This window comes from Lissotriton vulgaris, chromosome 2_2 (assembly GCF_964263255.1).
Source record: "Lissotriton vulgaris chromosome 2_2, aLisVul1.2, whole genome shotgun sequence".
In the NCBI taxonomy this organism is placed as follows: Eukaryota; Metazoa; Chordata; class Amphibia; order Caudata; family Salamandridae; genus Lissotriton; species Lissotriton vulgaris.
Window position 1 is genome coordinate 96,231,537 of NC_141688.1, and position 26,899 is coordinate 96,258,435.

At 47.2% G+C, this 26,899-nt stretch overlaps 1 protein-coding gene across 2 annotated transcripts in view; it reads right to left on the reverse strand.

Annotated features, from left to right (window-relative positions):
* LOC147729081 (cysteine repeat modular protein 2-like) overlaps positions 1–26,899 on the reverse strand; it is a 721,334-nt gene that overhangs the window by 352,312 nt on the left and 342,123 nt on the right. For both annotated transcript variants that reach the window (XM_086959364.1, XM_086959363.1), the window contains one exon: positions 4,049–4,294. In XM_086959364.1, coding sequence (XP_086815490.1) covers positions 4,049–4,294 — 246 coding nt within the window. The remainder of the gene's footprint in view (positions 1–4,048; positions 4,295–26,899) is intronic.

The window sequence follows — 26,899 nt, forward strand, 5'->3', positions numbered from 1 at the left end:
TGTAGATAACAGCATTAACACGCTCTCTTCCCGCATTTACACGTTAGATATTATTGTGTCATCTGTTGTAGATATTGTGCAAGATGAAGTGTCTGTTTTGTACCACGGTCAAAATCAATTGCGTTCTATTATGCAATTTGCATGGACATTACAGACCCTTAAGGCCAGAAAAGTGCTCTGGCATTACATGAATACATCATCATTGTTTGCCCCGTTTAATTTGACTGACAAGCAGCGCCTACTATCGATAAAAGATGCTTCATTTTCTATGTTACACATTGAGAGATTGGAGCCTTTACTGTTTTCTGTGGCAGAGGCCAATACTGCACCATGGCTTATTCACGGTTTATTAACTCTTCCGTTCCCTTTGTTCGAGTTTAAGAACTGTATGAAGTACTTTGCCATTGGTAGATATGAGCCTCTTGGTAGTTCTTATCTCCATGAAGCTTGGTCACTTCCTTTTACATACAGATGCCTTTGGGAGGGAAAGGAAGTTTGTTTGAATGGTGAAGAATGCACTGAAACACCGGGTCATTCATTAATGTGTAGACATATCCAATTACATGGCTCCTGCAATCAAAACGAGCCACATTTAGCCTGTATTTTGAAAGGTACCCCTGTGCCTGCAATCGTTCCCACATTCACATTACTGGCAAATGGGAGTTATTTACTTTTAAACAATGAAGATTGCTGTGGGTTAATAAAAGGGATTGCTTATGTCGTTACTGTCAGTGAGCGTGTGGTGTGTTGCAAGAATGTAATGTATCCACCCCGCATGGGAAACTTGATGTTTCCATCTGGCCTAAGATTCCGACCTTGAAAGCAGAGTTCAATAAGATGAGCCGCATAAGAGCTCTATTGTCCCAAAAAGAAGTTGCCCTCACATCTGCTCGTGAAACATTTATCCTTCACGTTGCTAACACCCGAACAGAGGTGCATGCCTTATTAAGTACTGATTTGCTCTTGCATTTTGGTGAATTAATTCACACAATCTTCAATGCATCCTCCACGTCGGGGCTGGCTCACTTTTTTAAAGTTATAAGCAGTGGCTTGGTGAGTTCCTTTCAAAAGATTTTCGGAGTCTTTCCAGCTTTCTTTCATTCTATTTTTTCTAGCCTGTTTCGTGGATTTCCCTTACTACTGGCTCTTGCTACAGGCGTGCCATTGCTCTTTTGTTTATTTCGAAATGGATGCACCTCCTGTGTTACAAGGCGAACTGTCTCGGCTAGGGCTGCTTCGCGCCCGGATGCTTGAGTACTATCGAGCGCTGCCTCTTGCTACATTGAATGCAGCTTATGGATTATCGTTTCGATTTTCCTACTTTACATGCATCCAGCCTGTCTTTCATTGCCTGAGTTGCGACTTCGAATGGGCCCTGGATTTGTGTCTCTGCAATACGGTGTCTCCTGATGCGGATTATAATCAATTTATGAGTCCCTTAGTTACTCATAAATTGCTTTGTTCTGATGAAGGGATTATGGCCTTTGCAGCGATGCATGGAATGCTGGGTCGTTGGAATGTGTTCACAGCGGTGCAAGATTTCTTGGCTGGCAGCTTTCTCGAAAACCCACCTAGTTGTCCTCTGATGGTGCAAGAGGCTCCGGTAATTGAGGAACATGTATGTACTTTCTCTTTGTTAAATTGGATGGCCGAATTATTTTCGGATGATAAAAGTGTCTTCCTGTTGGAGGCTGTTGCTGCATGTTTTGCATATTCATTATTAGGATGAACTGTGCTTTGCAGTATCGCTCACTTTTCGTTGGATTATTGGATTTATTTTTCGCACAATTTTTTGAGCCCCGACCTATTGACTTTATCAATGTCCAAAGGCTAGAATTTTTTTCTCCTCAAAATTATGTGTATTTTATCTCTGCTCTTGAGATACCAAATTGGAGACTTGTGTTCGAACTATCGATCTTGAACTCTGCATTCCTAAATTTGCCCCTTTTTACTTGTCCTATCCGTGCTCGATCAAAGGGAGGGTGTCATGTGGTCTGGTTTTTCATTTGCACTGTATTATGTTAGCATGAGCTTATCAGAAGTTTAAATGCCATTTTCCTTTTCTGCAGCTTGTGCACACAACAGGTTTTGTTAATAAAGCTTTTCGCCTAGTTGAATATTTTGCTTCACACGAGAATAATAGGTTTGCTTATAATATCAGCATTGCTTGGTAAGCTATGTCTGTACAGTGAGTGCCGAGGCCTTCAAGGTTATTTCAAAACAGCGCTTGTTGTTCAGTTTGATCAGCACACTGGTTAGACATAATACATATTCAGCTGTGGCCAACTTTGGGTTTTAGACGCGATTAATAATGCACTGCACAGAGCATGAGTTACACACTTGATGAATATTCGCATACAGAGAGTTGGTGCAGTAGATGATGTGATCCATTATTGCTGAACCCAAAGGTATGGGCCCGCCCTTCTAAACCCAAAGAGACCTTCTGTAGATATAATATAATATACTAGCAAGGGAGGGTAAACTGAGGTTCTATTTAGACCTTTTCCCTTTAGCATTTTAACATGCTTTCGCCTTTTGTATTTTATGGAATAGTAACTATGCTGCTAACCTTGTTCCTTATAATATGTTTGCTTGTATTAGCTAAGATACTGCGCTTGAGAACACTGCATTAGAAATAAACATTTCAAACTTGCACATGGCCTCATTTACTCCTCGTTCTGGATTGGTATGTTAGTATAACGAAAGAGTGTTCATGTGTTCCACGTTACCTGATGTGTTCTAAGTCAATGTTCTGGGTTGTCTAAATCATTGGGGGTCGGTAAGAACCAATGAGACACTGATTGCTAGTCTGGTAAGGGATTTTGGATATTAAGGTGAGTTTTGGCACACCCTAATTCACTGAGGTTCCAAGTCTCTATGCACAGTTCTGTGTAGGAGCAGAATCCCTGCTACAGTATTCAAGTACAATCAGAGCTTAGAAAAATACCAATACCTACAAAAAGTAGATATGTGAATGGAATTTTGTCAACAGGATATTAATGTGGGTTCCCAGGACTCTAATATAAGTATTTGCCTCAAAAAATCTCTGACTGACTAGGAAGCCTCTGTAGAGGTTTTTCTTTTTAAAAAAGCCAGTGTCCCTACTGACAAACAAAAAAATAAAAACACTGGTGAAGGATTAGATTTGGATTTCGCCCTCAGCATATTTTCATTTTTGGAGATGGGCAGGCAGGAGTCATAAACATTCTAAGAACTGCACTTGGAAAGCTGCACCAGGTGCAGGCTGCTAGGCATGCTGGGAATGTCATTTACCTTTTAGCAAAGGCTCCGTTTCTCCATATGTAGCCCTCTCCACTGCCTCACAAGGTGGGAACCAACGTTTTTCCCAGTGGAAACAGCCCATCCCCTGAACAACCAGCAAGCTTGAGGATGACCCGTTCGCCTTTCCATCCTGAAAAGCGAGGTACTCCAGCCCTTGGATAAAGTAAATCTCTCACCGTTTCCAGGGTGGAATGCATGTATGTGGGCTTTCCAAAACCTCTGTGGCAACCACACCTTGGAACGCCACTTTCCACCCTTAAGTGAGATTTACTACTACTCTAGATTTCTACACAATCCTGGTGGAAAAATCTGCACTATTAAACACATTTATGCCAGGAGTATAACACAAGCCCCTGCACCGCAGTGGGGCCCCATAACCTTCAGGGGCTCCAGTCCCGATTCAGAAAAAGGTCAATCAACAAATGTGAGATATGGGAGACTCATCGCATTCTGCAAGGGGGAGAGGATTTTCTGTTACGCCAGTCGTGATTTATTCTCACCAGAAATGTCTTTGTGAATGAGATGTAAATCAGATTGGAAAGTTACATTCGGTCATTGACATAAACTTACACTCATGCCAGCGTTTATTTAGTTCCAGGTCTCCTGCAAACGTCTGACTGCATCTTGAGAACACCCCTTTCAAGTCTCTGGCATTCTTGGATGCAGGATACTACTTCGCCCAATGCGTGGGAGGATAATTCTGCAACGCACGCCAGTGTCTACTGGTTCCAGGGTGTAATATGTAAGATATTAAATAGATACTCACTGTAGAGGTAGAAAGGTAGCGCGCAGGTGAGACAGTCGTTTCTCGATGGCCCACTGCATGATTCACACGTGTCGTCACACGCCTTGCAGGTGAACAGGTCATCGTGGAGAAAAGTCTTGGAGGGGCATTCGGCGTCTCCTTGCACACCGCACCTGCCAGTGTTGGGGTCCAAGGTGAGCCCACGCTGGCACTGGATGCAGCCAGTTGGGTCGGGTCCAGAACAGCTGGCACAGGTTCGATCACATTCTGATGAAGAAGAGAACAGATATTACCCTTGGAATATCCGCCCTCACCGCTGGTAACAAGACCCAACGTGCACTTGTAAAATACGTACAATGGTTGAAACACGCTATAGGAGAAGCACGTATGCAATACATCCTCTCGAAGTACAAGGATTTGATATTTGAAGCGCTATGCGAAGCTTTCTGGGCTTTAAGTATTATGAGTAAACAACAGGGCTTGATATTGCGCAATCATCAGTTCAAAGCTTTTCACATTTTTTACAAGAAGCAAAAAACAACACAACATTTTAGGAAAAGACTCAGACCAGTTGTAATAAGGGTAAATAAGTCCAGTAGCTGAGATGTAGATAGATGATGAAGGTTTATTGATGAAGTTCTAGATGTAGAGATGAAGATAGAATGAGACCAAAATATAGAATAGGTCTTCAGTAGAGAACCCCACTAGGAGCAGCCTCCTTGCTGCTCAGCCCATACTCCCAACTGACACTCCACAGCCAGGCAACCCAACATTCCATTCCCTCACCATGCACACCAGCATTCCACAGCACTTTCACACTGGCTGAGCAGCAAGTGTAAAGAAGCAGGAAAGATGATTAGCCCTGAGAACCAGATACCACACCAATTTTACTCACACAGTTCTTCCTAAGACTGGGAATGGTAAGAAGCTCATGAAGGGTGAGTGAAAAGTCACTTTTTAAATTTTAACATACTTGAGGAAAACATATCTTCAATGGGAAACAGTAACTATCCATTGCCAGGTTTTGTGCCTCACTTGTGCTATTGCCAAGCGCGAGCATCAACAAGCGCGCACTTAGGATCCGGACCCCCAGCCCCCGCCCCTACCTCATCTGGTCCAGTGGTGGCCGGTCAGCCCCATTGGGCGAACGGCCACTTAACACTTCCGGAGCATGAGATGACGCGTTTGCGGTGGGGCAGAGGGCAGAGACTGGGGACCTATTTAGGGTCCTGGGGCAGGGACCTCAGTCCCTTTGTCCTCTGCTGCACCGGACCGGTTGTGGGCGCGCAGAAGCGCCCCCCCCCCTCTGCCTTCCTTTAGTTTTAACTCATTTTAGTTTCGAGTCCTTTTGGTTTAATTACTATCTCCTCGCGTGGAGTCGGAGGTCAGTGTGCAGCCGAGTCCTGATCTCGCAGAAGGAGGGGACGTCGAGCGCGTTTCGAGACTACGCGGTGTTGTGTCGGCGTTGAAGAGGCGTTCATCTCGCCAGGTGAGGTGGGGGGGTGCGCTTGGGGGGCCGGTGGGCAGCCGTAGATAGTGAAAGTGGTGATGTATGCGGCTGCTGACGGGCCCCCGGGGCGTACAGTTCACCTCCCTATCGACGTGGCTTTGTGGTGCAGTAGGCCCTCGAGATGGGCGCCGGGTGCATATGCTTTAAAGAACATTACCGAAAGCTGGTTGCCGGTGGCCGATTGTGAGTAAGATGGGTTGGCGACGCCGGCAGGGAGAGGTTGTTGTCGCTCCGTTCGCCGGGTGGCGTTGCCTTCCACGGCGTGGGTTGAGGCGTTGCTGGGGGCATCGGTGCGTGCTTCAGGCACGAGTGGGGTGTCTTCATTGCCTACTCACACATACCAGGGACAGCCTGTGGGGGACAGGCTTACGTTGGGTCTGTGGTGTCGGTTTGGCCGAGAGCGGCAGTTGCTGCCGGGACACACCGTCGGCTTCTTCTGAAACATATGAAGTCGGGGTAAGGGGGAAGCATCTGGTTTGCCTGTGCACTCTGGGTGTGTTTTTTGGTGCTTGTCACGCGTATGAGATTGTGGGTCACTGCAATGCCAGGAGGGGAGAGTGGCTCACGGTGGGTATTTGGCCAATTTCTCATCCTTATCAGAGAGCCAGAAGAGTTAACTCCAATGAACATGTGTGTGTTACTATGCCATCGCGCCGAAGGGCGCAGGGGTCCCCTTGATTGTGTTGTCCATCATGGTGGTAAAGGGTGACGGTGCACACCGCGAGTGTGTGGGTGGGGCCAAACGGGTGGGGCTTCCATGCGAGTTCACATGCCCGTGTGTGTATAGAAAGTCAGGGACCGATCAGAGCTCGGTTCACTCCGCGAGTGTAGGGGCGGGGCTCCCATGGGAGTTCTCATGCACATGTGTGGTTGGTGATTTTAAAACGAAATGTGATTTAGTGGTCATTATTAAAAATTTCAGCTGGAGCACTGTTTTTAATGGCAATTGACACCAGGGCTGAGAGTGCCCTAGGGGACTGCTGAGAAAGAGATGGCGGCAGCCGCAGTCCAGAGAGCCATTTTAGTTTGCATTATAAACACAGAGGCTGTATGGTTTGAACATTGCATGAGGTTGGCATCAAATGAACCTGGTACACGATTGCAGAGTTTCTGTACTTCATGGTGCAATCGATTTCAGTCGCTATGTGGCAAATTGGCACCATTATACTTCAATGGTTTTCATATTGTTAAAGGCACGGTTACTGTAATTCAATGGGTTAGTCTAAACCATTCCATAAGCATGGTTGGTGGTTTTTTCCTGCACTATGTAATGCATACTAGAAGGTTTACCTTTGAACTGATTGAGAAAGTGGGATCGAGGTTTAAGGCTAATTACCGAACCGTGTCCAGAATACACTTTGTTGTTTCTGTGTACAACCCTTAGAGTTTGCTCTTGGCAGCGGGGAGTAGCACTGGTACAGGGATGTCGAGTGTTGGTGGTCGCATCGTGGTGACTCAGCATTGCTCTGCTGGGAGGTTTTCCAGGAGCAAGCTTGAGACGGGTGCACGTGATGACTTGGGGCGGAATAGATTGGCTGGGCTTGGCAGCACACAGTCCACTCATAGGATATTGGCTGGGTCTACCCACGGTCGCGAGGCCCAAGAAGGAGGTAATGTGATTGGTGTGTGCGGGTTCACAAGTTACGACAGTGTAGGTCTGTAGGATGTCCTCGGTTCACAGGTCTTGACACTAGGCTCGCCAATTTTTCTGTTGAGGAGGTTACTGGCGCGAGGCAAGAATCAGGCCGACATAGGATGGGTTTTGAAGTCACCGACAGCCCGCTGGCTCGGTTTGGGCCCTAGAATGGTCGAACACGCCAGGTAGGCGTTCCGTGGACAGGTACGCAGATGCAGTGGAGGTCTGTCTTGTCCCAGGTGGGCTTCATGTCTGTCTGGGGGGGTTGGCAGCATTGAGGGTGTCGTTACTTCCAGTACTTCACGGTGAAGGGAAATGACCAAAGGAGATACTTGCTGCCAACGGTATTGCAAAAATTTTTTAGCCCGCTACATAAACGCCTTTAAGGTCGATTGATGATGAAACACCTGCATTAGGGACAAGTCGATGATAATAAATCAGGGTACAATTTATTGCGACTATAAAATGGGCATCCTCGTGGGGGGGTCGCGACCTCGGTTCTGACAAAAGCAAAGTCCGAGGCTCCTTTTTCTCGCCCCCCTTGTCGACTAATACGGGCTATCAATACGTAACGACTGTCTATTATTGTGCACTTGCGGTATTCGTGCAGAGAGTTGCCTTTGCTTACATGGGGAGTCTTCTTAGGGACCGTCCGTCCCAGGGCTATGTCTCAACACTGGTGCTGCCCCTTCACATTGCTTATGACCTGTACTTCCTTGGGGCCTGGTGAAGGTATATTGGGCTTAGGGGAAAAAACCTTGGGTGGCTACAGTTTCCCCCTTTCCACTATCCCTGACAGAAATGGTGATCATGTTTTATCTCTTCCTATATTTGGAGTAGCATCCCCTCCCTTAGGCAAGGAGGTGAAATATGTAACTGGATGAAGGGGGCACGACCTCTTTCTCCCCTTTGGTACTGGGAGTTCCTGGGCTTAAAACACTAAGGGGTGGCCCTTTTAGCGTACAGTTTTAGTCTCTTCTAGCCATAGGTTGGAATTTTTGCAGCTGCTAGCCAGTTACTGGACGCAAGTCCACGGTGCAGGTTAGGTGTTGGCCCCGACCCAGAATGTTTCGGGGGCGGGGGGGGCGGTTGCCCACCCATTGCAGGATAGGAGGATCGTACCTGGGTTGTAAACAAATCAGGGACCCTGGTTTAGTCTTCCGGATTCATCTCCTGATAGTGGTATGGGGGGTCATAACCTGGTATAGACATAGAGAATCAATGACTATTTCCAATGAAGGACCCTGCCCGCAGCAGATGAGGACCTCCCCTTGCCTGTAGGCTCACCGTCTAGGAATCAAGGAATTCTCAAGGAATTGGGTGCTGGTACGAGGTTATTAAGTCAATTGCACTTCAGACTCGGCCCCTTCAGAGTAGACTTATGCTCAGATTTATCCGGACAAGCACACTGTGGTGTGGAGCATATAGACTGACTATTTGCCCGACGCCTGGCAGTGGCAAGTGCCGAAGGGGGCCGACCCGTCCAGATAACACATTGAGAGAACCTGTCCTTTCTCTAGTCGAGAATTACAGCTCCAGGGTTCACTGTTTACCCTTGCGGGGGCTGGGGTATTAAGTGACACAAGACCTCCTTCAGTCGAAAACCGAAGGGATGAAGCTGATTAAGCCCGTTGAGTACCCTTGGTTAGGCGCCTGGCGGGGAGTTGCTAGACATAAGTTACTCCTCATTTATTCATTACCTCGTACTGTGCTTAGGTTCTCCGGGGGAGGCATATTACAGTAGCGCGAGTAGAGTAATGTTTAGCTAATGTTTAGCCATACTGTTGGCATGATATTTATTGTATATGTTTTAAGGACCTTGCAGCTTGGACATCATATAATGCCTTTTTCAGTCCTACTCGATAACACTGTTGGTATATACATTAAACTTGATAACCAGTGTTACGAGGGTAGCAGTGCATTTCTTATGCTTGGGTTACACAAGCCAGTCCCGGCCGTTGGAGGGTCTTGAGCGCCCTACAGGTATTACTGTACGGTAGCAGGTGCCCCATGTGCTGGGCCCAAAAAATCCTGCATTAAAGAACAGACGGCCTCAGTTGATTCTTGTGGAATAGGGGCAGCAGTTTTACGGCTGGGGTGGGCTCATCCTCCGGCACGGGGAGGAGAAGGGGATGCTAGTAGTTGGCTTGTGTGGCCTTCATATCAAGCCTGGGTGGCTGGTAAACGATGCTTGCATTTGGGTCATGACGGTCACTGACTTTTTCCTTTCTCTCCCGTTCATTAGCATGCCTTGTCAAGGTGGAAGGCGTACTGGAGAGCCTGGTGGCAAAGAGGCGCTGCTGACTGAGTTTGCCTGTCCGGAGAGGGCCTTTTTTCCTTGGCGGAAATAGCATGGTCAGGCATGATACCGCGGCCAGGAGCCTGGAACGTCTCGGTGAGGCGGCTCAAGGGGGAATGGGGCCAAGTTGCGCTCAGCTAAGGGCCGCTTGCGTCACACCCTGCACCAAATGATTTCTGGTGAGGTGAGGTTTTCATAAGGATGGACCCGGAGCGGGGCCAAGAGCCTGGAATGTCTCGTTGAGGCGGCTCAAGGGGAATTGGGCCGGGTTTTGCTCAGCGAAGGGCCGCTTGTGGCACATTCCACACCGAATGGTCTACAGTGAGGTGATATATCACAAAGATAGAGTGCAGTCAGCAGTCGTTTGTAGGTAAACCTGGATTAGAGAAGGGTGGTCTTTCATTCAGAGCGCTGGTGGGGAAGGTGACGGACCTATGGGCCCTGGTCACCTTTGTGGCGGTAGAAAGACCTTGGAACAGTAAAATTGACCGACGGGAGTCCGCCTTGCGTACTCCCTAGGCCAGCACTGAGGGGGGAGACGGGAAGCTCTCCGCTGTAAAATATGGCCCCGGCTGGGGAGGCTAGGGCGACAGGTTACGAGCCTCCTGGGTCCCTGGGCAGCCTGGTGGTCTGTGGGCGGGCCCCTGGGGAAGACGGACAAGGATCAGAGGTTTGGGGCCCACCCCTCATGGGCGCAGGTGGGTTGCACCTTGCGTGGATGTTCGGCAGGGAGGATGCGAGCTGGAAGGACCCTTAGTGCTGGAGGATGGAATCTTGCTGAAGAAGATATTAAAAGTCAATAATAAAATTGTGTTGATAACTGTAAATGACAAATTATTTTGAAATGCCTTGTCATGTTTATGAAATGTCAAATATTAAACATGGCCGTTTTACACCCACGCAAATCTCTGTAGATGATTTTAATGTGGGTATTCAGGTTACAGGAGGGAGCGGGGAGCATGCTGGGGGATCCGGGTCCTATAAGGGAGACCAAATATATGTAAACGAGTCTTCGAGTAGGTTGTTTTTGCAGTGTACGTCAGGCTTTCCTTAGAAAATCTTAAGTTAATCGTTGAAAAAAGGTTTAATGGATTGTATTTTTGATTAGGAAGTAGAAAAGAGAATATACCTAAAGACTTAAGGGTTCATACAAAGATTGATAGCAGCCTGCCAGGTTGCCAGAGACCATGGCCTCTACTCCCATGGCACGACGCTGTCTGTCTGCCACGTCAAAAGATCTCAACCTGCCTTTGTGCTCTCTATACATCCAGTTCATCCACGGATGTAATGGATGCCCTGAAGGTTGAACAAAGTGGTTTTTGCCCTGTCCAGCATTCGTTCTTGTTTTTCTGAAACAAATTTCCAAAGAGAAGGTTTGTACCAGACATCCTTGGCCCTGGTGTGCAGGCACCTTTTCTTTTTTACAGACTCACCTGGCAGGCCATGACTGCGCAATCGAGTGATGGTAGCCCTGCCCTAAATAGGGCTGGGCTATCACTACTGTGCCCTGGCGGTCCTGTAGTCCCACCGACAGAGAGCCTGCAGTTCCCTCGCCTTTAAATGAGGCACAGGAACCAAGAAGTTGGTGTAATGGGCATTTTCTGTTTTTAGGCAAGTGCCCTACTTTTGTCAGCCTCCAACAGTGTCATCTTAAGAATTTTTGGGGCCCCAGGCAAGATGTATTTTGGGGCCCCTGTTCAGAACAAGTTTGAAGTTTTTTACACACTGTCTTCTAATTCAAGACCTCATGGTGCTAAACAATATTGAATAGAACTTAAACATCTGAAATATGTTTTGCCCCATGTCCCAAAACTACTTAAGATGACATTTGGCAGAGAGATAAAGAGCGAGAGAGGGAGAGAAGTGAGGAGAAGAGCGGGAAACTGAAATAAATAAATAGAGGTGAGGTAGAGAGAAAGATCACTTTTCCAGGGAGCTCCTTTGCAGATTGGGACCTTGGGCAACTACCCATGTCTTAAAATGTCTCTGGCCTCTAAAACCCCCTTTGTGCATATTTTAAATTAAACTGAAAAGAGATGTAAATAACAAGGAACAATATGCTAAGACTGTGGTGAGGTACACCATTTGAACTGCCAGACTGCTGTAGTAAGTCATGCTGCCTCTCTCTACCTGGAGATGCTTCAGCATAGAAGGCCTATTGATGTGTTGATCTTCCCGGGCCTCTCCTGAGGTATCTGGTTGCTGTTGATGTGTTGATCTTCTGGTGCTTCTTGTGATGTATCTGGCTGGTTGTTGTTGATGCGTTGATCTTCTGGTGTTTCTTCTGATGTATCTGGTTGCTGTTGATGTGTTGATCTTCTGGTGTTTCTTGTGATGTATCTGGTTGCTGTGGATGTGTTGGTCTTCTGTTTGTTTCTTGTGATGTATCTGGTTGCTGTTGATGTGTTGATCCTCTGTTTGTTTCTTGTGATGCATCTGGTTGCTGTTGATGTGTTGCTCTTTTGATTCTTCTTGTGATGTATCTGGTTGCTGTTGATGTGTAGCTCTTTTGTTGCTTCTTGTGATGTATCTGGTTGCTGTTGATGTGTTGCTCTTCTGGTGCTTCTTCTGATGTATCTGGTTGCTGTTGGTGTGTTGATCTTCTGATGTTTCTTCTGATGTATTTGGTTACTGTTGAAGTGTTACTCTTCTGGTGCTTCTCCTGATGCATCTGGTTGCTGTTGGTGTGTTGATCTTCTGATGTTCCTTCTGATGTATTTAGTTGCTGTTGAAGTGTTACTCTTCTGGTGCTTCTCCTGACGTATCTGGTTGCTGTTGACATGTTGATCTTCTAGTGCTTCTTCTAATGTGTCTGGTGGCTGGTCCGGACATCAGTCTGTTAGTTGTTTTGATTAATACAAACCACTGACTTGAAAAATCCCAACTTTACCCAGGGGATTGGGGTGGCTTGGGCAAACTCACCATGACTAGAGAGAAAGAAGCTGGCAGGTTCCTCCAGGCCCAGGCCAAAGATGAGGTGTGCCTTTCTAGTAGTAGGCTTACAGCAACGGCTACGCACCCCCCCCCCCCCCCCAGGACGTCATACATTCATTAGATGACTTTAACGAGACCGTCACATGCAGCAGTGGCCAAGCGTAATATTAAGACCCTTACAGTACGAAGCACATACACTGAAGACTGGACAGCAGTACCCCAGCACATACAATGAAGACTGGACAGCAGTACCACAGCACATACACTGAAGACTGGACAGCAGTACCCCAGCACATACACTGAAGACTGGACAGCAGTACCACAGCACATACACTGAAGACTGGACACTGGACAGCAGTACCACAGCACATACACTGAAGACTGGACAGCAGTACCCCAGCACATACACTGAAGACTGGACAGCAGTACCACAGCACATACACTGAAGTCTGGACAGCAGGGCCACAGTGCACAGGGTTGAATCACTCAACAGAGTTGCATCACTCAACAAAAAACTGGGGTTGCCCTCACGAAAAGGAGCTTTTTCTCACAAGTGATATGGCATGCCAGCATCCTGATTGTCCTGCTGCTGTCAGTCGGGAGGTCTGTGTTTTTTACGGATTCGTTGGTTTTCCACAGTACGGATAAGTAGCCAGTACCTTACACGTTATTGTTATGAACAGCACAGCCATAGCCTACATAACTATGCTCTAGACAGTGCCACCCCCTTCAAAAAGGTTTCGAGTGGCACCAAACACTGTGCAATTCCAGTTCAGTGGAGCACCTGTTCAAAATGTTGAGGGCCGCCAGTGAATAAGTATCTGATCGACTTTTAGTCCTCTGTTGCTGTAGTGTGGCGTGTGTATACGCATGTTTTTATTTTCTCTCTCTCTCTCTCCTGCGTGGGAGAAATTAGACTCCTGCATATATATACAAACTGCTCAATCCTGATTTGCACAGTTATACAAAATTCTTTTTATGATATTCTAATAGAGTTGGAAAAAATCTCTACATTAATTGGATGGAAAAGCAATGCAGCAGACATGCAGTGCTGCTGGTACTTACCGTGCTTTTCAATTCAACATGTGTTCACAGTTTTGATCTTTTTCCCTTTCAATGCTGTTCTCACGGCGCCATCTTCTGTTCAATTTGTGTAGGTAAAATGAAAAACCGAAGTATTTGCAGACGAAGAAATAAATGGCAAACGGTTTCAATGTATAAGCGGTAAAAAGGGGCACATGCTCTGTCCAGATCACCTACGCCCGGTTAACGCCGCTCCCATTTATTCCAACCCCCTTAGTCACGACTGAAGCATGTGCTCTGGACACCAGCCTTGAGGGGTGTCCTCCCACCACACATTTTTGCCATTTCGTCACCCCCCTCAGTGATGGCACTTGTCAACCCCTGGTGCTTCTTCTGACATATCTGGTTGTTGTTGATGTGTTGATCTTCTGGTGCTTCATCTAATGTGTCTGGTTGCTGGTCTGGACATCAGTCTGTTAGGTGTTTTGCTTAGTACAAACCACGACTTGAAAAATCCCAACTTTACCCAGGGGAATGGGGTGACTTGGGCAATCTCACCATGACTAGAGAAAAAGAAGCTGGTAGGCTCCTCCAGGCCTCAGGCCACAGATGAGATGTGCCTTTCTAGTAGTAGGCTTACAGCAACGGCTACGTCCCCCCAGGACGTCATACATTCATTAGATGCCTGTAACGAGACCGCCCGTGACGCAGTGGCCAAGCTTAATATTAAGACCCTTACAGTACGAAGATCCAGAAGAGAATTACACCTCCCTCCATGCTCTCGAATCTTTAATTCTCCAATTGATCAATTGTGTCAATTATGTAATGGATTCCTTCTTTTAATCTGGTACTGAATGTGTTGGTGAGATATTCCACACATATACAGGGTCTCGCATTATGTGTGTAACTTCTGATCAACTTCTGCATCCGTTACATTATACTTTTTAAATGTCTACTTATGACTTTAAATCAAGCTGAAGCTCGACATTCTCTCAAGCAGCAACTTGCAACACAGTTGAAATTGTGAACACTAAAGGCGATTGCTGAATTGTAGCATAGCAAAGATTTCTCAAAAGGGAGGAACCAGGAGCTTTTTCACCCAGGTCCTGCACCTGTGCTCCCAACTAAGGTATGAAAAATGTATGAATGTGCAGGACATAAAGTGAAGAAGTATTCAGGTATCTTACCGATTGCCCTCACACACCCCGGAGGATGACTTACTTCATCATAGGGCTTTTGCTCCTCATCAGGCCGGCGCTGCAATGCCCGACGGGCACTCATGAAGGGGCTCTTTGCCGGAGATCTTTTATTGATGAAGTCGTTGGGTGTGTGAGGGTATGTGGTCAGGGTAGTGTGGTGAGTGAGTGATGTGATTTAATCTAGGTCTAGTCCTGCCCTATGTAATATTATTTATTCTGAAGGTGCACTAGCCTAGCTAAAAATGTTCTTGATGGAAGTGGCTGCATCAAGAAAAATCTTCATGGAAATGATCACACAAATATACAACCAAACATAAATGTGCCTATCCATGGGTCTGGTACACAACCAGTAAAGCTGCTCACTCATCACTGAGACTGAAGACAAGAGATTAAAGTGTATTTTGGGATCAAAATAACCCTGTTCTCCAGGCTTTCCTTAGCACTAAAGTATAAAAAGAAAAGTCTTTCCCTGTTACCTTTTAAGTTAGTGAAGTTTCTTGCCACTCCTAATTGTGTTTCTTGGCTTGACCTGTGTCACATTCATCCCCCAAGCTATAGTGTCAGACCAAAGCAATTTTCTCATTACTGACAGTAGTCATTCACATTTAATCAACGCAGCATTGACAGGGCAGCTGCTGGTGGACTTATGCTGAATAGCCTGCAGGAATTTTCTGTTCATAAAGCCAGTTACATCCATAATAGGGGACACTTTTGGGGCCTAGTCACTGTAGGAACATGCAAACATTACATTCAGACATGCTTTATTTGCAAATACATACCAAGCACCATATGTGGTAACTTGTTTAATATTTAAAAGCAGGGTTTCATCCGGTCAAGAAGGGATATTTTGTTTGCATGCAGGTTTTACAGATGCAGCAGTCAGGCTACACATGCAAGCCTGAATCCGTGTCTTCCTTGTCAGCCTAGTGAATGGCCTCATTTGTGCTGCAGTTCACAGGTGACATTTAACTTTCTATGTCATTGGTTTATTTTTTTCGAACAGCATACAATATGGCCTTACTGGGAAGTTAAGTCTGCCAATAGTAGAACAGCCAATTTAACAATGTTTTAGATAGAGCATAGACACTGAAGACTGGACAGCTTTTTCTCACAGGTGATATATGGCATACCAGCATCCTGATTGTCCTGCTGCTGTCAGTCGGGAGGTCTGTGGTTTGTGCTGATTGGTTGGTTTTCCACAATACGGAGAAGTAGCTATTACCTTACACGTTATTGTTATGAACAGCACAGCCATAGCCTGCATAACTATGCTCCAGACAGGCACACAGTTCCAACTGCTTCAAAAAGGTTTGAGTGGTACCAAATACTGTGCAATTCCAGTTGGGTGCTGCATCTAATCAAAATGTTGAGGGGTACCAGTGAATAAGTATCTGGTCGACTTTTAGTCCTCTGTTGCTGTAGTTTGGCGTGTGTATACGCATGTTTTTATTTTCTCTCTCTCTCTTTCCTGCGTTGGAGAAATTAGAATCCTGTATATATATACAAAGTGCTCAATCCTCATTTGCACAGTTATACACAATTCTTTTTATGATATTCTAATAGAGTTGGAAAAAATCCCTATATTAATTGGATGGAAAAGCAATGCAGCAAACATACAGCTTTGCTGGTACTTACCGTGCTTTTCAATTCAACATGTGTTCACAGTTTTGATCTTTTTCCCTTTCAATGCTGTTCTCACGGCGCCATCTTCTGTTCAATTTGTGTAGGTAAAATGAAAAACCCAAGTATTTGCAGACGAAGAAATGGCAAACGGGTTCAATATATGAGCGGTAAAAAGGGGCAAATGCTCCGTCCAGATCACCTACGCCCGGTTAACGCCGCTTCCATTCATTCCAACCCCCTTAATCACGACTCAAGCATGTGCTCTGGACACCAGCCTTGAGGGGTGTCCTCCCACCACACATTTTTGCCATTTCGTCACCCCCCTCAGTGATGGCACTTGTCACCCCCGGCTTAACAAAATGGCAAACATAAGTGTATTAAACACATATTTTTGCCATTTTGTCAAGCCGGGGGCTACAAGACATTTCCCGCACTGGCCACCTGACCTTGCTAGGCCACGCCTGCTTTATGTTCTCGGGGTATCTGCTGAGAAACAGAGAGACCTGGCTAAACATGGCTGGTCGTGGTCATCCAATCTGGTGGGGCCTTTCATCAGATTCTTGTAACTTAACTACTTCTGTGTAGTATCAATAAAAACACCCTACATCGCTGGCGGTGTCCATCTGGATGTGTTCCAGGGCCACCGGCTGGCTCAACAAATGGTGACGAGTTGAAATGAAGATGGAAGTAACGTGTTACAGCAGAGGATTGGAGGTGTGATGAACGGGGTGAAGTCTTGACTGTTGGAAAAAGAGATAGGCATTAGCAAAGCCAAAAGATCTTTCCTATGTAAGAGCTATTGGCTTGGCCAATGTCTTTTCGCTATGTTGTACAGCAACGTTGCTACGGCTCAGAATGGCTGAAAGTTAGTGGTATAGAGGTGAGTTGAGTGCAGTGGTGTTGAGTAGAGTGGTGTTGAGTGGAGTGGCATACAACAGAGTTTCGCATGTTGGCATAGAGTAGAGTGGTGTAGAGTCAACTGGTGTACAATGGAGTGGCGTAGAATGCAATGGAGTAGACTGGAATGGTGTAGAGTGGCATAGACTTGAGTGGCCTAAAGTAGATTGGTATAGAGTAGAGTGGTGTAGAGTGTCTCAGAGTGGAATGGACTAGAGAAGAGTGGTGTGGAGTGGAGTAGAGTGGATTAGAGTGGAGGGGTGTGGAGTAACTTATAGTGGAGTGGAATAGCAGAGTAGAGTGGTATAGTGGCATTGTGTGGAGTGGCAGAGAAGGGAATGGTGTAGAGTGGAGTGACAGAGCGTGGTAAGGAGTACAGTAGAGTTGCATAGAGTTTGGTGGAGTGGAATAGAGTGCCGTACAATGGCGTGGAGTAGAGTGCTATGGAGTGGCGCACAGTGGCATAGAGTGGAGTGGCGTAGAGTGACAGAGTAGATTGACATAGAGGAGGAGTGGAGTGGAGAAGAGTAGGGTGAAGTGAATAAAGTGGTGTAGAGAGGATAGGTGAAAAGTGGAATGGTATAGCCTAGAGTGGAATAGAGTGGCATAGAGTAGTACAGTTGTGAGAGTAAGTAACTAAAGTGTCAAATAGGGTCAAAGCAACATAAATAGGAAACCATTTGCCTCTGATAAAGTTGGAAAACACATTTTGAATCCAGGAATAATACCAAAAAACTTCTAAAATAAACAAAAATAGTGTGTTGCAAAATATGAAGAACGAAAAAGAGGAAGAACACATGCATTTATTCCATGCAACAGGGAGGAGCTAACACAAGAATGGAAGGGTAGCCTATGGGAGCAGTGCAATCAAAAAATGGCAAATGAGAGTGACAACGAAAACAACTAATTGTATGCTGTAGGTGGGTTGAAATCCCACTGAATTGTAAATAAGATGTCTTGCAGCAAAGTGCAGGCACTGTGTGGACAAGACCTGAAAAGAGGACCCTACAAGTGCCATTCCCATAAGTAGAAGGAAGGAGTTGACATAGTACTACAGTTTCTGGGAGAATAAACCTTTCCCTGAAGCAAGGAAGGGTACAAGCAGCACAGGGAGTTGAATGTACTGGGGCCAAGAGCAACACTGAGGTGGGACGGAGCGTGTCGAGGTGCACTCGACACAGCGAAGAACGCCGGAGTGACACCTGACCCTGCTTGCAGGCCAGGTTGCTCCCCCGCTGTCGCACAGCTCCACCAGTGCGCCAGTGTCTCCTGTGCTGCCGCTGCCCCCTAGACCACGAGTTCGGTCCTGCTGTCTGCTTATCCATGGTATTAGTTTTGTATTGCGCTATACTTGCTGCACTGTGTTCTTCTTGTTGGTACTGTGTTCTGCTTTGTTTTGAATTGTGCTTCGCTTGCTGTACTGTATTCTGCTTGTTGGCCGTTTCTGTACTTTTTCCTGTTTCGCCACCGTTGCCCGTTCCCCCTTCCCCCCTTTTTCCTTCCGTATCCCCGCCTCTGCTCCCCTGATGCCCCGCCCCACTCCCACCTCCCAGCTGCTCCTCCCTCCCTTCCCGCCTTAAATGGCGGCTGCGCGCAGCGGGCACACCGCCAGAGGCAAGCCAGTTTGCACCCATCCACGCCTGGACCGCGCCCAGCACCAGAACCCCTGGACCCCGAAGCCGCCACAACACCAGACTGAACTACCACTCGAGCACCCTCCACACACTCAACCCCGGACGAGACCACTCCTGCTACCGGGCCACCCCGAAGCGCACCCAAGGGCCCTTCACCTGCCGGAACTGCAGCTTCACCAGCATCCGGCCCACCAAACCAGTAACCAGAGAACCCAACCACCTTCGTTGCATCCTGCTCAACACCCGCTCCGCTCTCAAGCACGCCATCAAACTCTGGGACCTCCTCGACTCAATCACCCCGACTTCGCCTTCCTGATGGAGACCTGGCTGAACGCCACCTCAGCACCAGACATCGCCATAGGCATTCCAGAGGGCTACAAGATCTCCCACAGAGAACGCACCAATGGAGTGGGAGGGGGAATCGCCATCATCCACAAGGACACCCTCAGAGTCTTGACCAACACCGACGACACCCTCACCACCGCCGAGCACATGCACTTCCAGATCCACACTGACCCAAACACCACCCTCAGAGGAACACTCGTCTACAGACCACCTGGACCCTGACCACAGTTCAGCGACGCCATCGCCGACCTCATCAGCACCCACGCCCTCTCCTCCACGGACTACATCCTCCTCAGGGACCTAAACTTCCACCTTGAGAACAACAACAACGTCAACTCCACCGCCCTGATCGACAGCCTCGCCAACCTCAGACTCAAACAGCTTGTGACGACACCCACCCACACCGCAGGCCACACACTGGACCCCATCTTCTCCGCTAGTCCTCACGTCTCCTTCAACCACACCACCGAACCCCACTGGACGGACCACAGCTGCGTCCACTTCACCTTCAGGAAACCCACCACACACCACCACACCCAACAGTTGCCACACATCCGCTGGAGCAAGATCACCAAGGATCAACTGACCACCACCCTTGCCCTGGAACCACCCACAGACCCCACCGACCCCGACACCGCCGCGATCAACCTCAAACAGTGGATCAACGAATGCGTTGAAACCCTAGCCCTACTCAAAACCTCTGCAACCAATCACACTAACAAGAAAGCCGCATGGTTCACCGAAGAACTCAGGACCTCCAAGCGCACCTGTCGGAAGCTGGAGAAGAACTGGCTCCGCGACCAAACACCAGACAGCTACACCGCCCACAAGGACGCCACCCCAGACACCATCAACTCAAGACCGCCAAGAGGACCACCTTCAAGGACCGCCTAGACAACTACGCACACAACAGCAAAGAGCTCTTCAACATCGTGAAAGAACTCTCCAACACCAATGACATTCCACCATCACAAGACCTGTGTGACTCACTGGCCACCTTCTTTCACCGCAAGATCACCGACATCCACGACAGCTTCAACACCGACACCCCCACCTCTGCCACCGAGACCACCACCCCTGCGACCCCCACCCGCTTGAGTCGTCTGACTGCCTGGTCCAACGTCAGCGACAAAAACACCATGAAGACCATGAACTCCATCCACTCCGTATCCCCATCTGACCCATGCCCTCACTACGTCTTCAATAAAGCTAGCACACCATCGCACCCCATATCCGGGAAACAATCAACATCTCCTTCGAGACAGCAACCTTTCCGAAAAGCTGGAAGCACGCTGAGATCAACGCCCTACTGAAGAAACCCAAGGTGGACCCCAAAGACCTCAAGAACTTGCGGCCCATCTCCTTGCTCCCCTTCCCGGCGAAAGTCACGGAGAAGATCGTCAAAAGACAGCTGACCCGATACCTCGCGCAGGTATCGGGTCAGCCTGGACCCATCCCAATCCGGCTTCCGCAGCAACCACAACACCGAGACCGCCCTAAAAGCCGCCACCGCCAACATCAGGATCCTCATGGACAAAGGGGAAACAGCCGCCCTCATCCTCCTGGACCTATCAGCAGCCTTCGACACGGTCTGCCACCGCACCCTAACAGCACGCCCCCTTCACGCCGGAATCCAAGAGAAGGGCCTGGCCTGGACCACATCCTTCCACTCTGGCAGAACCCAGAGCGTCCGCCTCCCACCCTTCCGCTCCGAGACCACAGAGATCATCTGCTGCGTTTCACAGGGATCCTCCCTCAGCCCAACGCTGTTCAATATCTACATGGCTCCACTCGCCCACGTCGCACGACAACACAGCCTCAACATCATCTCCTACGCCGACAACACCCAGCTGATCATATTCCTCACCAAAGACCCCCACACTGCCAAAACCAACCTCCATAGAGGAATGAAGGCCGACGCAGAATGGATGAAGGACAGCAGGCTGAAGCTGAATTCAGACAAGACAGAGGTCCTCATACTCGACCCCACCCCATCGGCCTGGGACGACTCCTGGTGACCTACATCGCTAGGAACAGCCCCTGAACCCACCGACCACGCGCGCAACCTGGGGGTCATCCTCGACTCCACCCTCTCCATGACCAAGCAAGTCAATGCCGTCTCCGCGTCCTGCTTCAACACCCTCCGAATGCTCCACAAGATCTTCAAATGGATCCCCCCCGACACAAGGAAAACCATCACCCGGGCCCTCGTCACCAGCAGACTGGACTACGGGAACGCCCTCTACGCAGGAACAACAACCAAGCTCCTGAGACGGCTGCAACGCATCCAGAATACCGCGGCACGACTGATCCTCGACACCCCCCGACGCAGCCACATCACACCCCTCCTAAGATGCCTACACTGGCTCCCCGTCGACAAGAGGATCACCTTCAAACTCCTCATCCATGCACACAAAGCCATTCACAACGCCGGACCGGCATACCTCAACGAGCGACTCAGCTTCTACACCCTCTCCCGCAGCCTCCAATCTGCCAACCTCACCCTCGCCACAGTGCCACGCATCTGGCAAACCACCGGCGGCGGCAGATCCTTCTCCTACCTCGCCGCCAAATCCTGGAACACGCTCTCCGCCGACCTACGGCAGACCCAGGACCTGCTGGCCTTCAGAAGACTCCTCAAGACCTGGTTCTTCGATCAGTAGCAGCCCCCCCCCAGCGCCTTGAGACCCTCATGGATATGTGGTGCGCTTTACAAATGTAATGATTTATTGAAGAACATGGAGAGTGAAGGAAAAACATAGGGACAGGGTTCTAATATAAGTGCAAGGAAACAGGTACAGAGAGTGCTTGTTGAAATCACATGCTCCGCCTGAGATCAGAAGAGGGGTAGTGCTGGCCGTGATCATTCCAGGAGAAAGACAGAGATGGTGTTACCAGAGGACAGCACTGGATGAAGCTTATACTCTGCTGTGTAATTATTAATCCAGAGAGACGCTGTGCTGCTAAAAGCTCATGCAGTTTGAGTTTCTGCGACCGTGATGCAATAAAGACATGGAACTGCCAGGGGACAGTGGTGTAATGCAAAATGATCGGTGGGGGGACTGAATGATTTGGGAGCCCCTGAATGGTTAGCCAGCCCCTCCTGCAACGTAGGGGCTTGTGCTATGCCTCTGGGTAGTGGAACAGACAAAATCTCTGTGCCCTTTGGAGGATGTGGCATTTTTCTGCACTTTTTAGGTCTCGCGACCTATCAATGCGCGCATGCGCATTGAGCGGAGCGAGAATTCATGTCCTCAACACGCTCGTGAAACCAAGGGTTTCGTTCGTGCGGTTTTCATTAGGTTCATGTGAATCACGTGACCAAACAAGCACGTGCATCAGCCTCCCTCCCTACGGCCGCCACCACATCAAAGGGCTTCTCCCAGCGTGTGCTCTGCGGCTTCTCCTCCCCTAATTGGCTTCTCCTCCCCTAATTATTCATGGCTGGCCGGTGGCCGGCCGTACTTGCTATTCCGCCAATTGCTGCTTGTTTGTTTTTGCTTCGGCTGCCATTCTTTATCTTCTTGGCTTAGCGCGGTGTCCACGTCCCTGTGTCTGCTTCATGGTGTATGCGTTTTATTTATTTATTTCATATAGGGATAACCCTCACCTTCTGTTACTCCGTCCCCCACCTCTGCAGCACACACACCTCTGCCTCTCCTCCAGTTGCAGTCAGTACTCTGCCGCTGCCAAAGACCTGCCTTCTAACACTTTGAGCCTCGCAGGCAGGCCGTGGCCAATTGCTGCTTGTTTGTTTTTGCTTCGGCTGCCATTCTTTATCTTCTGGGCTTAGCGCGGTGTCCACGTCACTGTGTCTTGTTCATGGTGTATGCGTTTTATTTATTTATTTCATTTGTTGCCACAACTCTTAGCGGGATGGCATAAGTCCTCAGACTCCACGATCTGCTCATGTGACATGGTTGCTCCACAAGACGCTTTACACATTACACTCATCAGCTTGTAGTGGGAGAGCATATGTCATAAGTACATATGTCCTCTTCTTTTGCCTCTGAGTTTTAAACAAGCAAAGCTGGTCCTTCTGTACTTGCAGTTTTTAGACACTTCTAATGTGTGTTGTTATTTATCATGATTTTTAGCTGTGGTGTATCACGCTCGTTCATGAGTTTGATCTTTTAATACTCAAATCAAATCAAAATAAGCTTTATTCGATATTTCAAAGAATATCATACAAGCATTCATAGCAAATAAAAATACAATAATAAATTTAAACAAATCATTAATTCCATTAAAATAGATTAAAATTTGAGAATTATAAAAGAAATGATACTGTTTAAAAAGGTTAGGGGAACCGAACTTTTCACAAAGAAAGTATTTATACAAAATTATAATAACAATCAGCATTTTTACGTTGGCCATTGTAACGACTTCCGGAATTTAATCAACAATTTTAAATACTGTTCCATGATACATATGGCTTCTCTATCCTCTAACATTTGTAAACGCTCAAAGGCGTCCTTACAGGTCCTCAGACCCCATCTCTTTAGTAGAGGTCTCAATAGTGTTTTCCTGGGGATCACATAATAAGTGCAAAATAAAATGGTATGGATGTTGGATTGCACAGAAATGTCATCACACGGACAAGGACTCAGATTCCGGGACCAGTCATTACATGATGGCAAAGTTATAAGACGGAAGAATGAGCCCAGTCTAAATCTGGCGAGCAGCATTCTGGCATAACAAGAAAAGTCAGTGGACAAATATACTTGAAGCCCCTTATGCTGCGTCACCCTTTGGTATGCCTGGAGTGTTGTATTTAATTTTTGGTGATTCCATCTTTTAGTCTCCAGGTAATCCAATAGGGTCTTTCTCAGATTTTTCCTTGTGATAAAGTCCAAGGTCGAAGGATCAGTAAAGTACTCTGGGTGACCAATGTCCACAAAAAAGTTTTTGATGTAAGCCAGCCATTTCGTATGTTTTGCCCCTTCCTGTTTGAGAATATCTGATATTACTTCTCGATTCAAGTTTGTTTCAAGGGTGGTCCAGATTTTATGCCACAAAAGAGGGGGCTCCACTTTGATTAAGTCTGAAATGAATGGTAGGTCTAGCTCGATATGCATCATATAGACAGATGTTGATTTAGGTGTTGCAAGTAGGTACCTTACGAAATTATTTTCCACTATTTGAATGGAGGAGATGTTTTTATCGATGCCCCAAAGGCCGGCCCCATAAAGTGCTGTTGAAACACATTTCGCTTTGTAAAGAACAATGAGCTGTTTGACAGGCCTCCCTCCTATTTTTCCAGCAAAGTCTCTGAGCCCACCAACAGCTCTAACAAGGACGAGTTTCCTCATTTTGACTGCCGACTGCCAGAATACTTGTCGGTTCACAGAAATACCCAAGTACGTGAAGTTGTCCACTGTCTCTAATCTTTGATCTTCAATATAAATGGGACATGGTCTTTTATTTATCTTTTTACTACAAGCCATTGAATAAGTTTTCCCAATGTTCACTTTCAGGCCCTTGTCGTGCATAAAGGCTCTGAATGCCGTGACTGCCCTTTGCAACCCCACTCTAGTTTGTGAAAGTATTGCCGCGTCGTCGGCATATAACAGGATAGGGATTGCTTGCCCTCCCACTTTTGGATAATCACATTCGATGCTCTTTAGTTGTTCTCCTATGGCATTTATATAGAGCGAGAAGAGCATGGGGGCTAATATGCACCCCTGCCTAACCCCTCTGTTTATGGTGAACCTTGGCGAGCACTCTCCTTTTGGGCCAAATCTCACTCTAGCTCCCGCATTGCTGTACAATTTCCTAATGAAGAGGAGTATTGATGGATCCATCCCTAGATGTTTAAGTATATCCCAAAGTTGTTCGTGGAGCACACAGTCAAAAGCAGAGCTTAAGTCTATATATGTAACGTACAGATTTCCCTTTTTCGTGTCAACATATTTGGACATGATAAGATGTAAATTCAGGGTCTGTTCAACTGTGCCTCTTCCAGATCTGAAGCCGTACTGGAGTGTTGAAAGTATATTCTCCTCTGCCGTCCATGCTACCAGACGTTTCAGAATGATACGTCCCGCGATCTTCATTAAGGAATCAAGCAGGGAGATAGGCCTATAGGAAGATGGCGAGTGCCTATCTCCCTTTTTGTAGATGGGTATCACTATAGCCTCATCCCATGATGGAAAATGGCCCGAGGCGTTTGCAGAGTTCAGGGCAGAGGTCAATATTGGGGCCCAGAAGGATATTTCTGCCTTAAAGACATCTGTTGGGATGGCATCCGGACCTGGTGCCTTTCCAGATGGACTCTCCCTTATCGCCATCTCCACTTCCTCCCACGTGAAAACAATGTTGGAATAAATTTCATCAAGAGAGTCTATGCGTGAAGGAGTCTTTGGCTCTGGTGTAGGCAGGGTGGGATTGCTATACAGTTTTTGGAAATAGGCGGCCCATGTCTCCCCATCTATCGCAAGGTCCAAATTTCTCTCCAGGATCTTTACCCATGGAAGCGGGGTGTTTATAAATTTCCAGAAGGCCGAGAGGTCTCGATTTTCACACGTTGAGAGCAGTTTCTGCCATGCTTCTTCCTTCAAAGCTTTTTTCCTATTTTTGATGGCCAGACGATAATTAAGTCTGGCCTGACGTATCTCCGTGATTGGTTTTGGAGTTATATGCAATAAGTTCTTAAGTGTTTTTAACGCCGTGGAACAATTTTTATCAAACCACCCTTTAGGGGTATTGGGCCCTGTCTTAAACTGTTGTGTGAGTAGTTGTTTAAGGGTAGTCTGTATTTTTAAAAATGCTTCTCGGATGGAATGGGGCTGTTCATTTAAGGAGAGGCAAATATGTATCTCCTCCCACCTCATCCTCAGTAGATCTTTCAAAAGACTAGCTGGATTAATTTTATCCCATTTGATAGTATAGCCATTGAGAGCCCCCAATATGATTGGTTGCTCATAATTGGTTTTAGGGTTATTGTGTGTAAGAGTTTGGGAGGGTAACACGACAGATAAAGCTAGGGGATAATGATCCCCATATAGGTGGTCCAGCGTGTCCCAGGAAGATATTAGTGGGGCATGCATCTGTGAAAAAAGAGTAAAATCAATCGTGGAGTTTGTATCTCTACCGTGAAAGGTTGGTTTAAAAGGGCTTGGCGGGAGGGTTAAATCATTTGCGAAGTGTAAATTAAAAGAGGCCAAAAAGTTATTTAATAGGTCCCCTGTCTTAGAATGTGTAAAATGATTATTAATGTCCGTTTCCGATGCTAGGGAGAAGTCACACGTACCCTTTGAGACATTTGGGCAAATATGACAATTAAAGTCACCCATGAAAACTGTCGCACACTCGCCCCCACATATTTCTTTAATTGTTACAACAGCGAGGTGTAACTCTTCTAAAACTTTTTCCAGTTGCTCTGGGGGCATGGTATTATAAAAATTTATAATCAAGAATGTCATGGAGGAGCCAACATCCATGACGGTTATTTGATAAGAAGCCTTTAGTACCTTTTTCAGAATTCTGTGACCTACTGCGACACTAATATAGGTGCACAGACCCCCCCTATGTCTACCCTGCTTACTTGCGATTGCTGGTGAATGGAAAGTCTGATATCCCAGTAAGTGTATCGGGGTAAGCACCCAGGTCTCTTGGAAGCACAATATTGAGTATAAATTTACCATATCCAACCAGGCAGGTAGTGTAATTTTTGAATTAATTCCTGCCAAATTCCAAGTGAGCATCTCCAGTTTGTCTGATGATTTCCTAATTTCCCCATTTGTAGACAGCATATTCGGAATCTTTTTCCG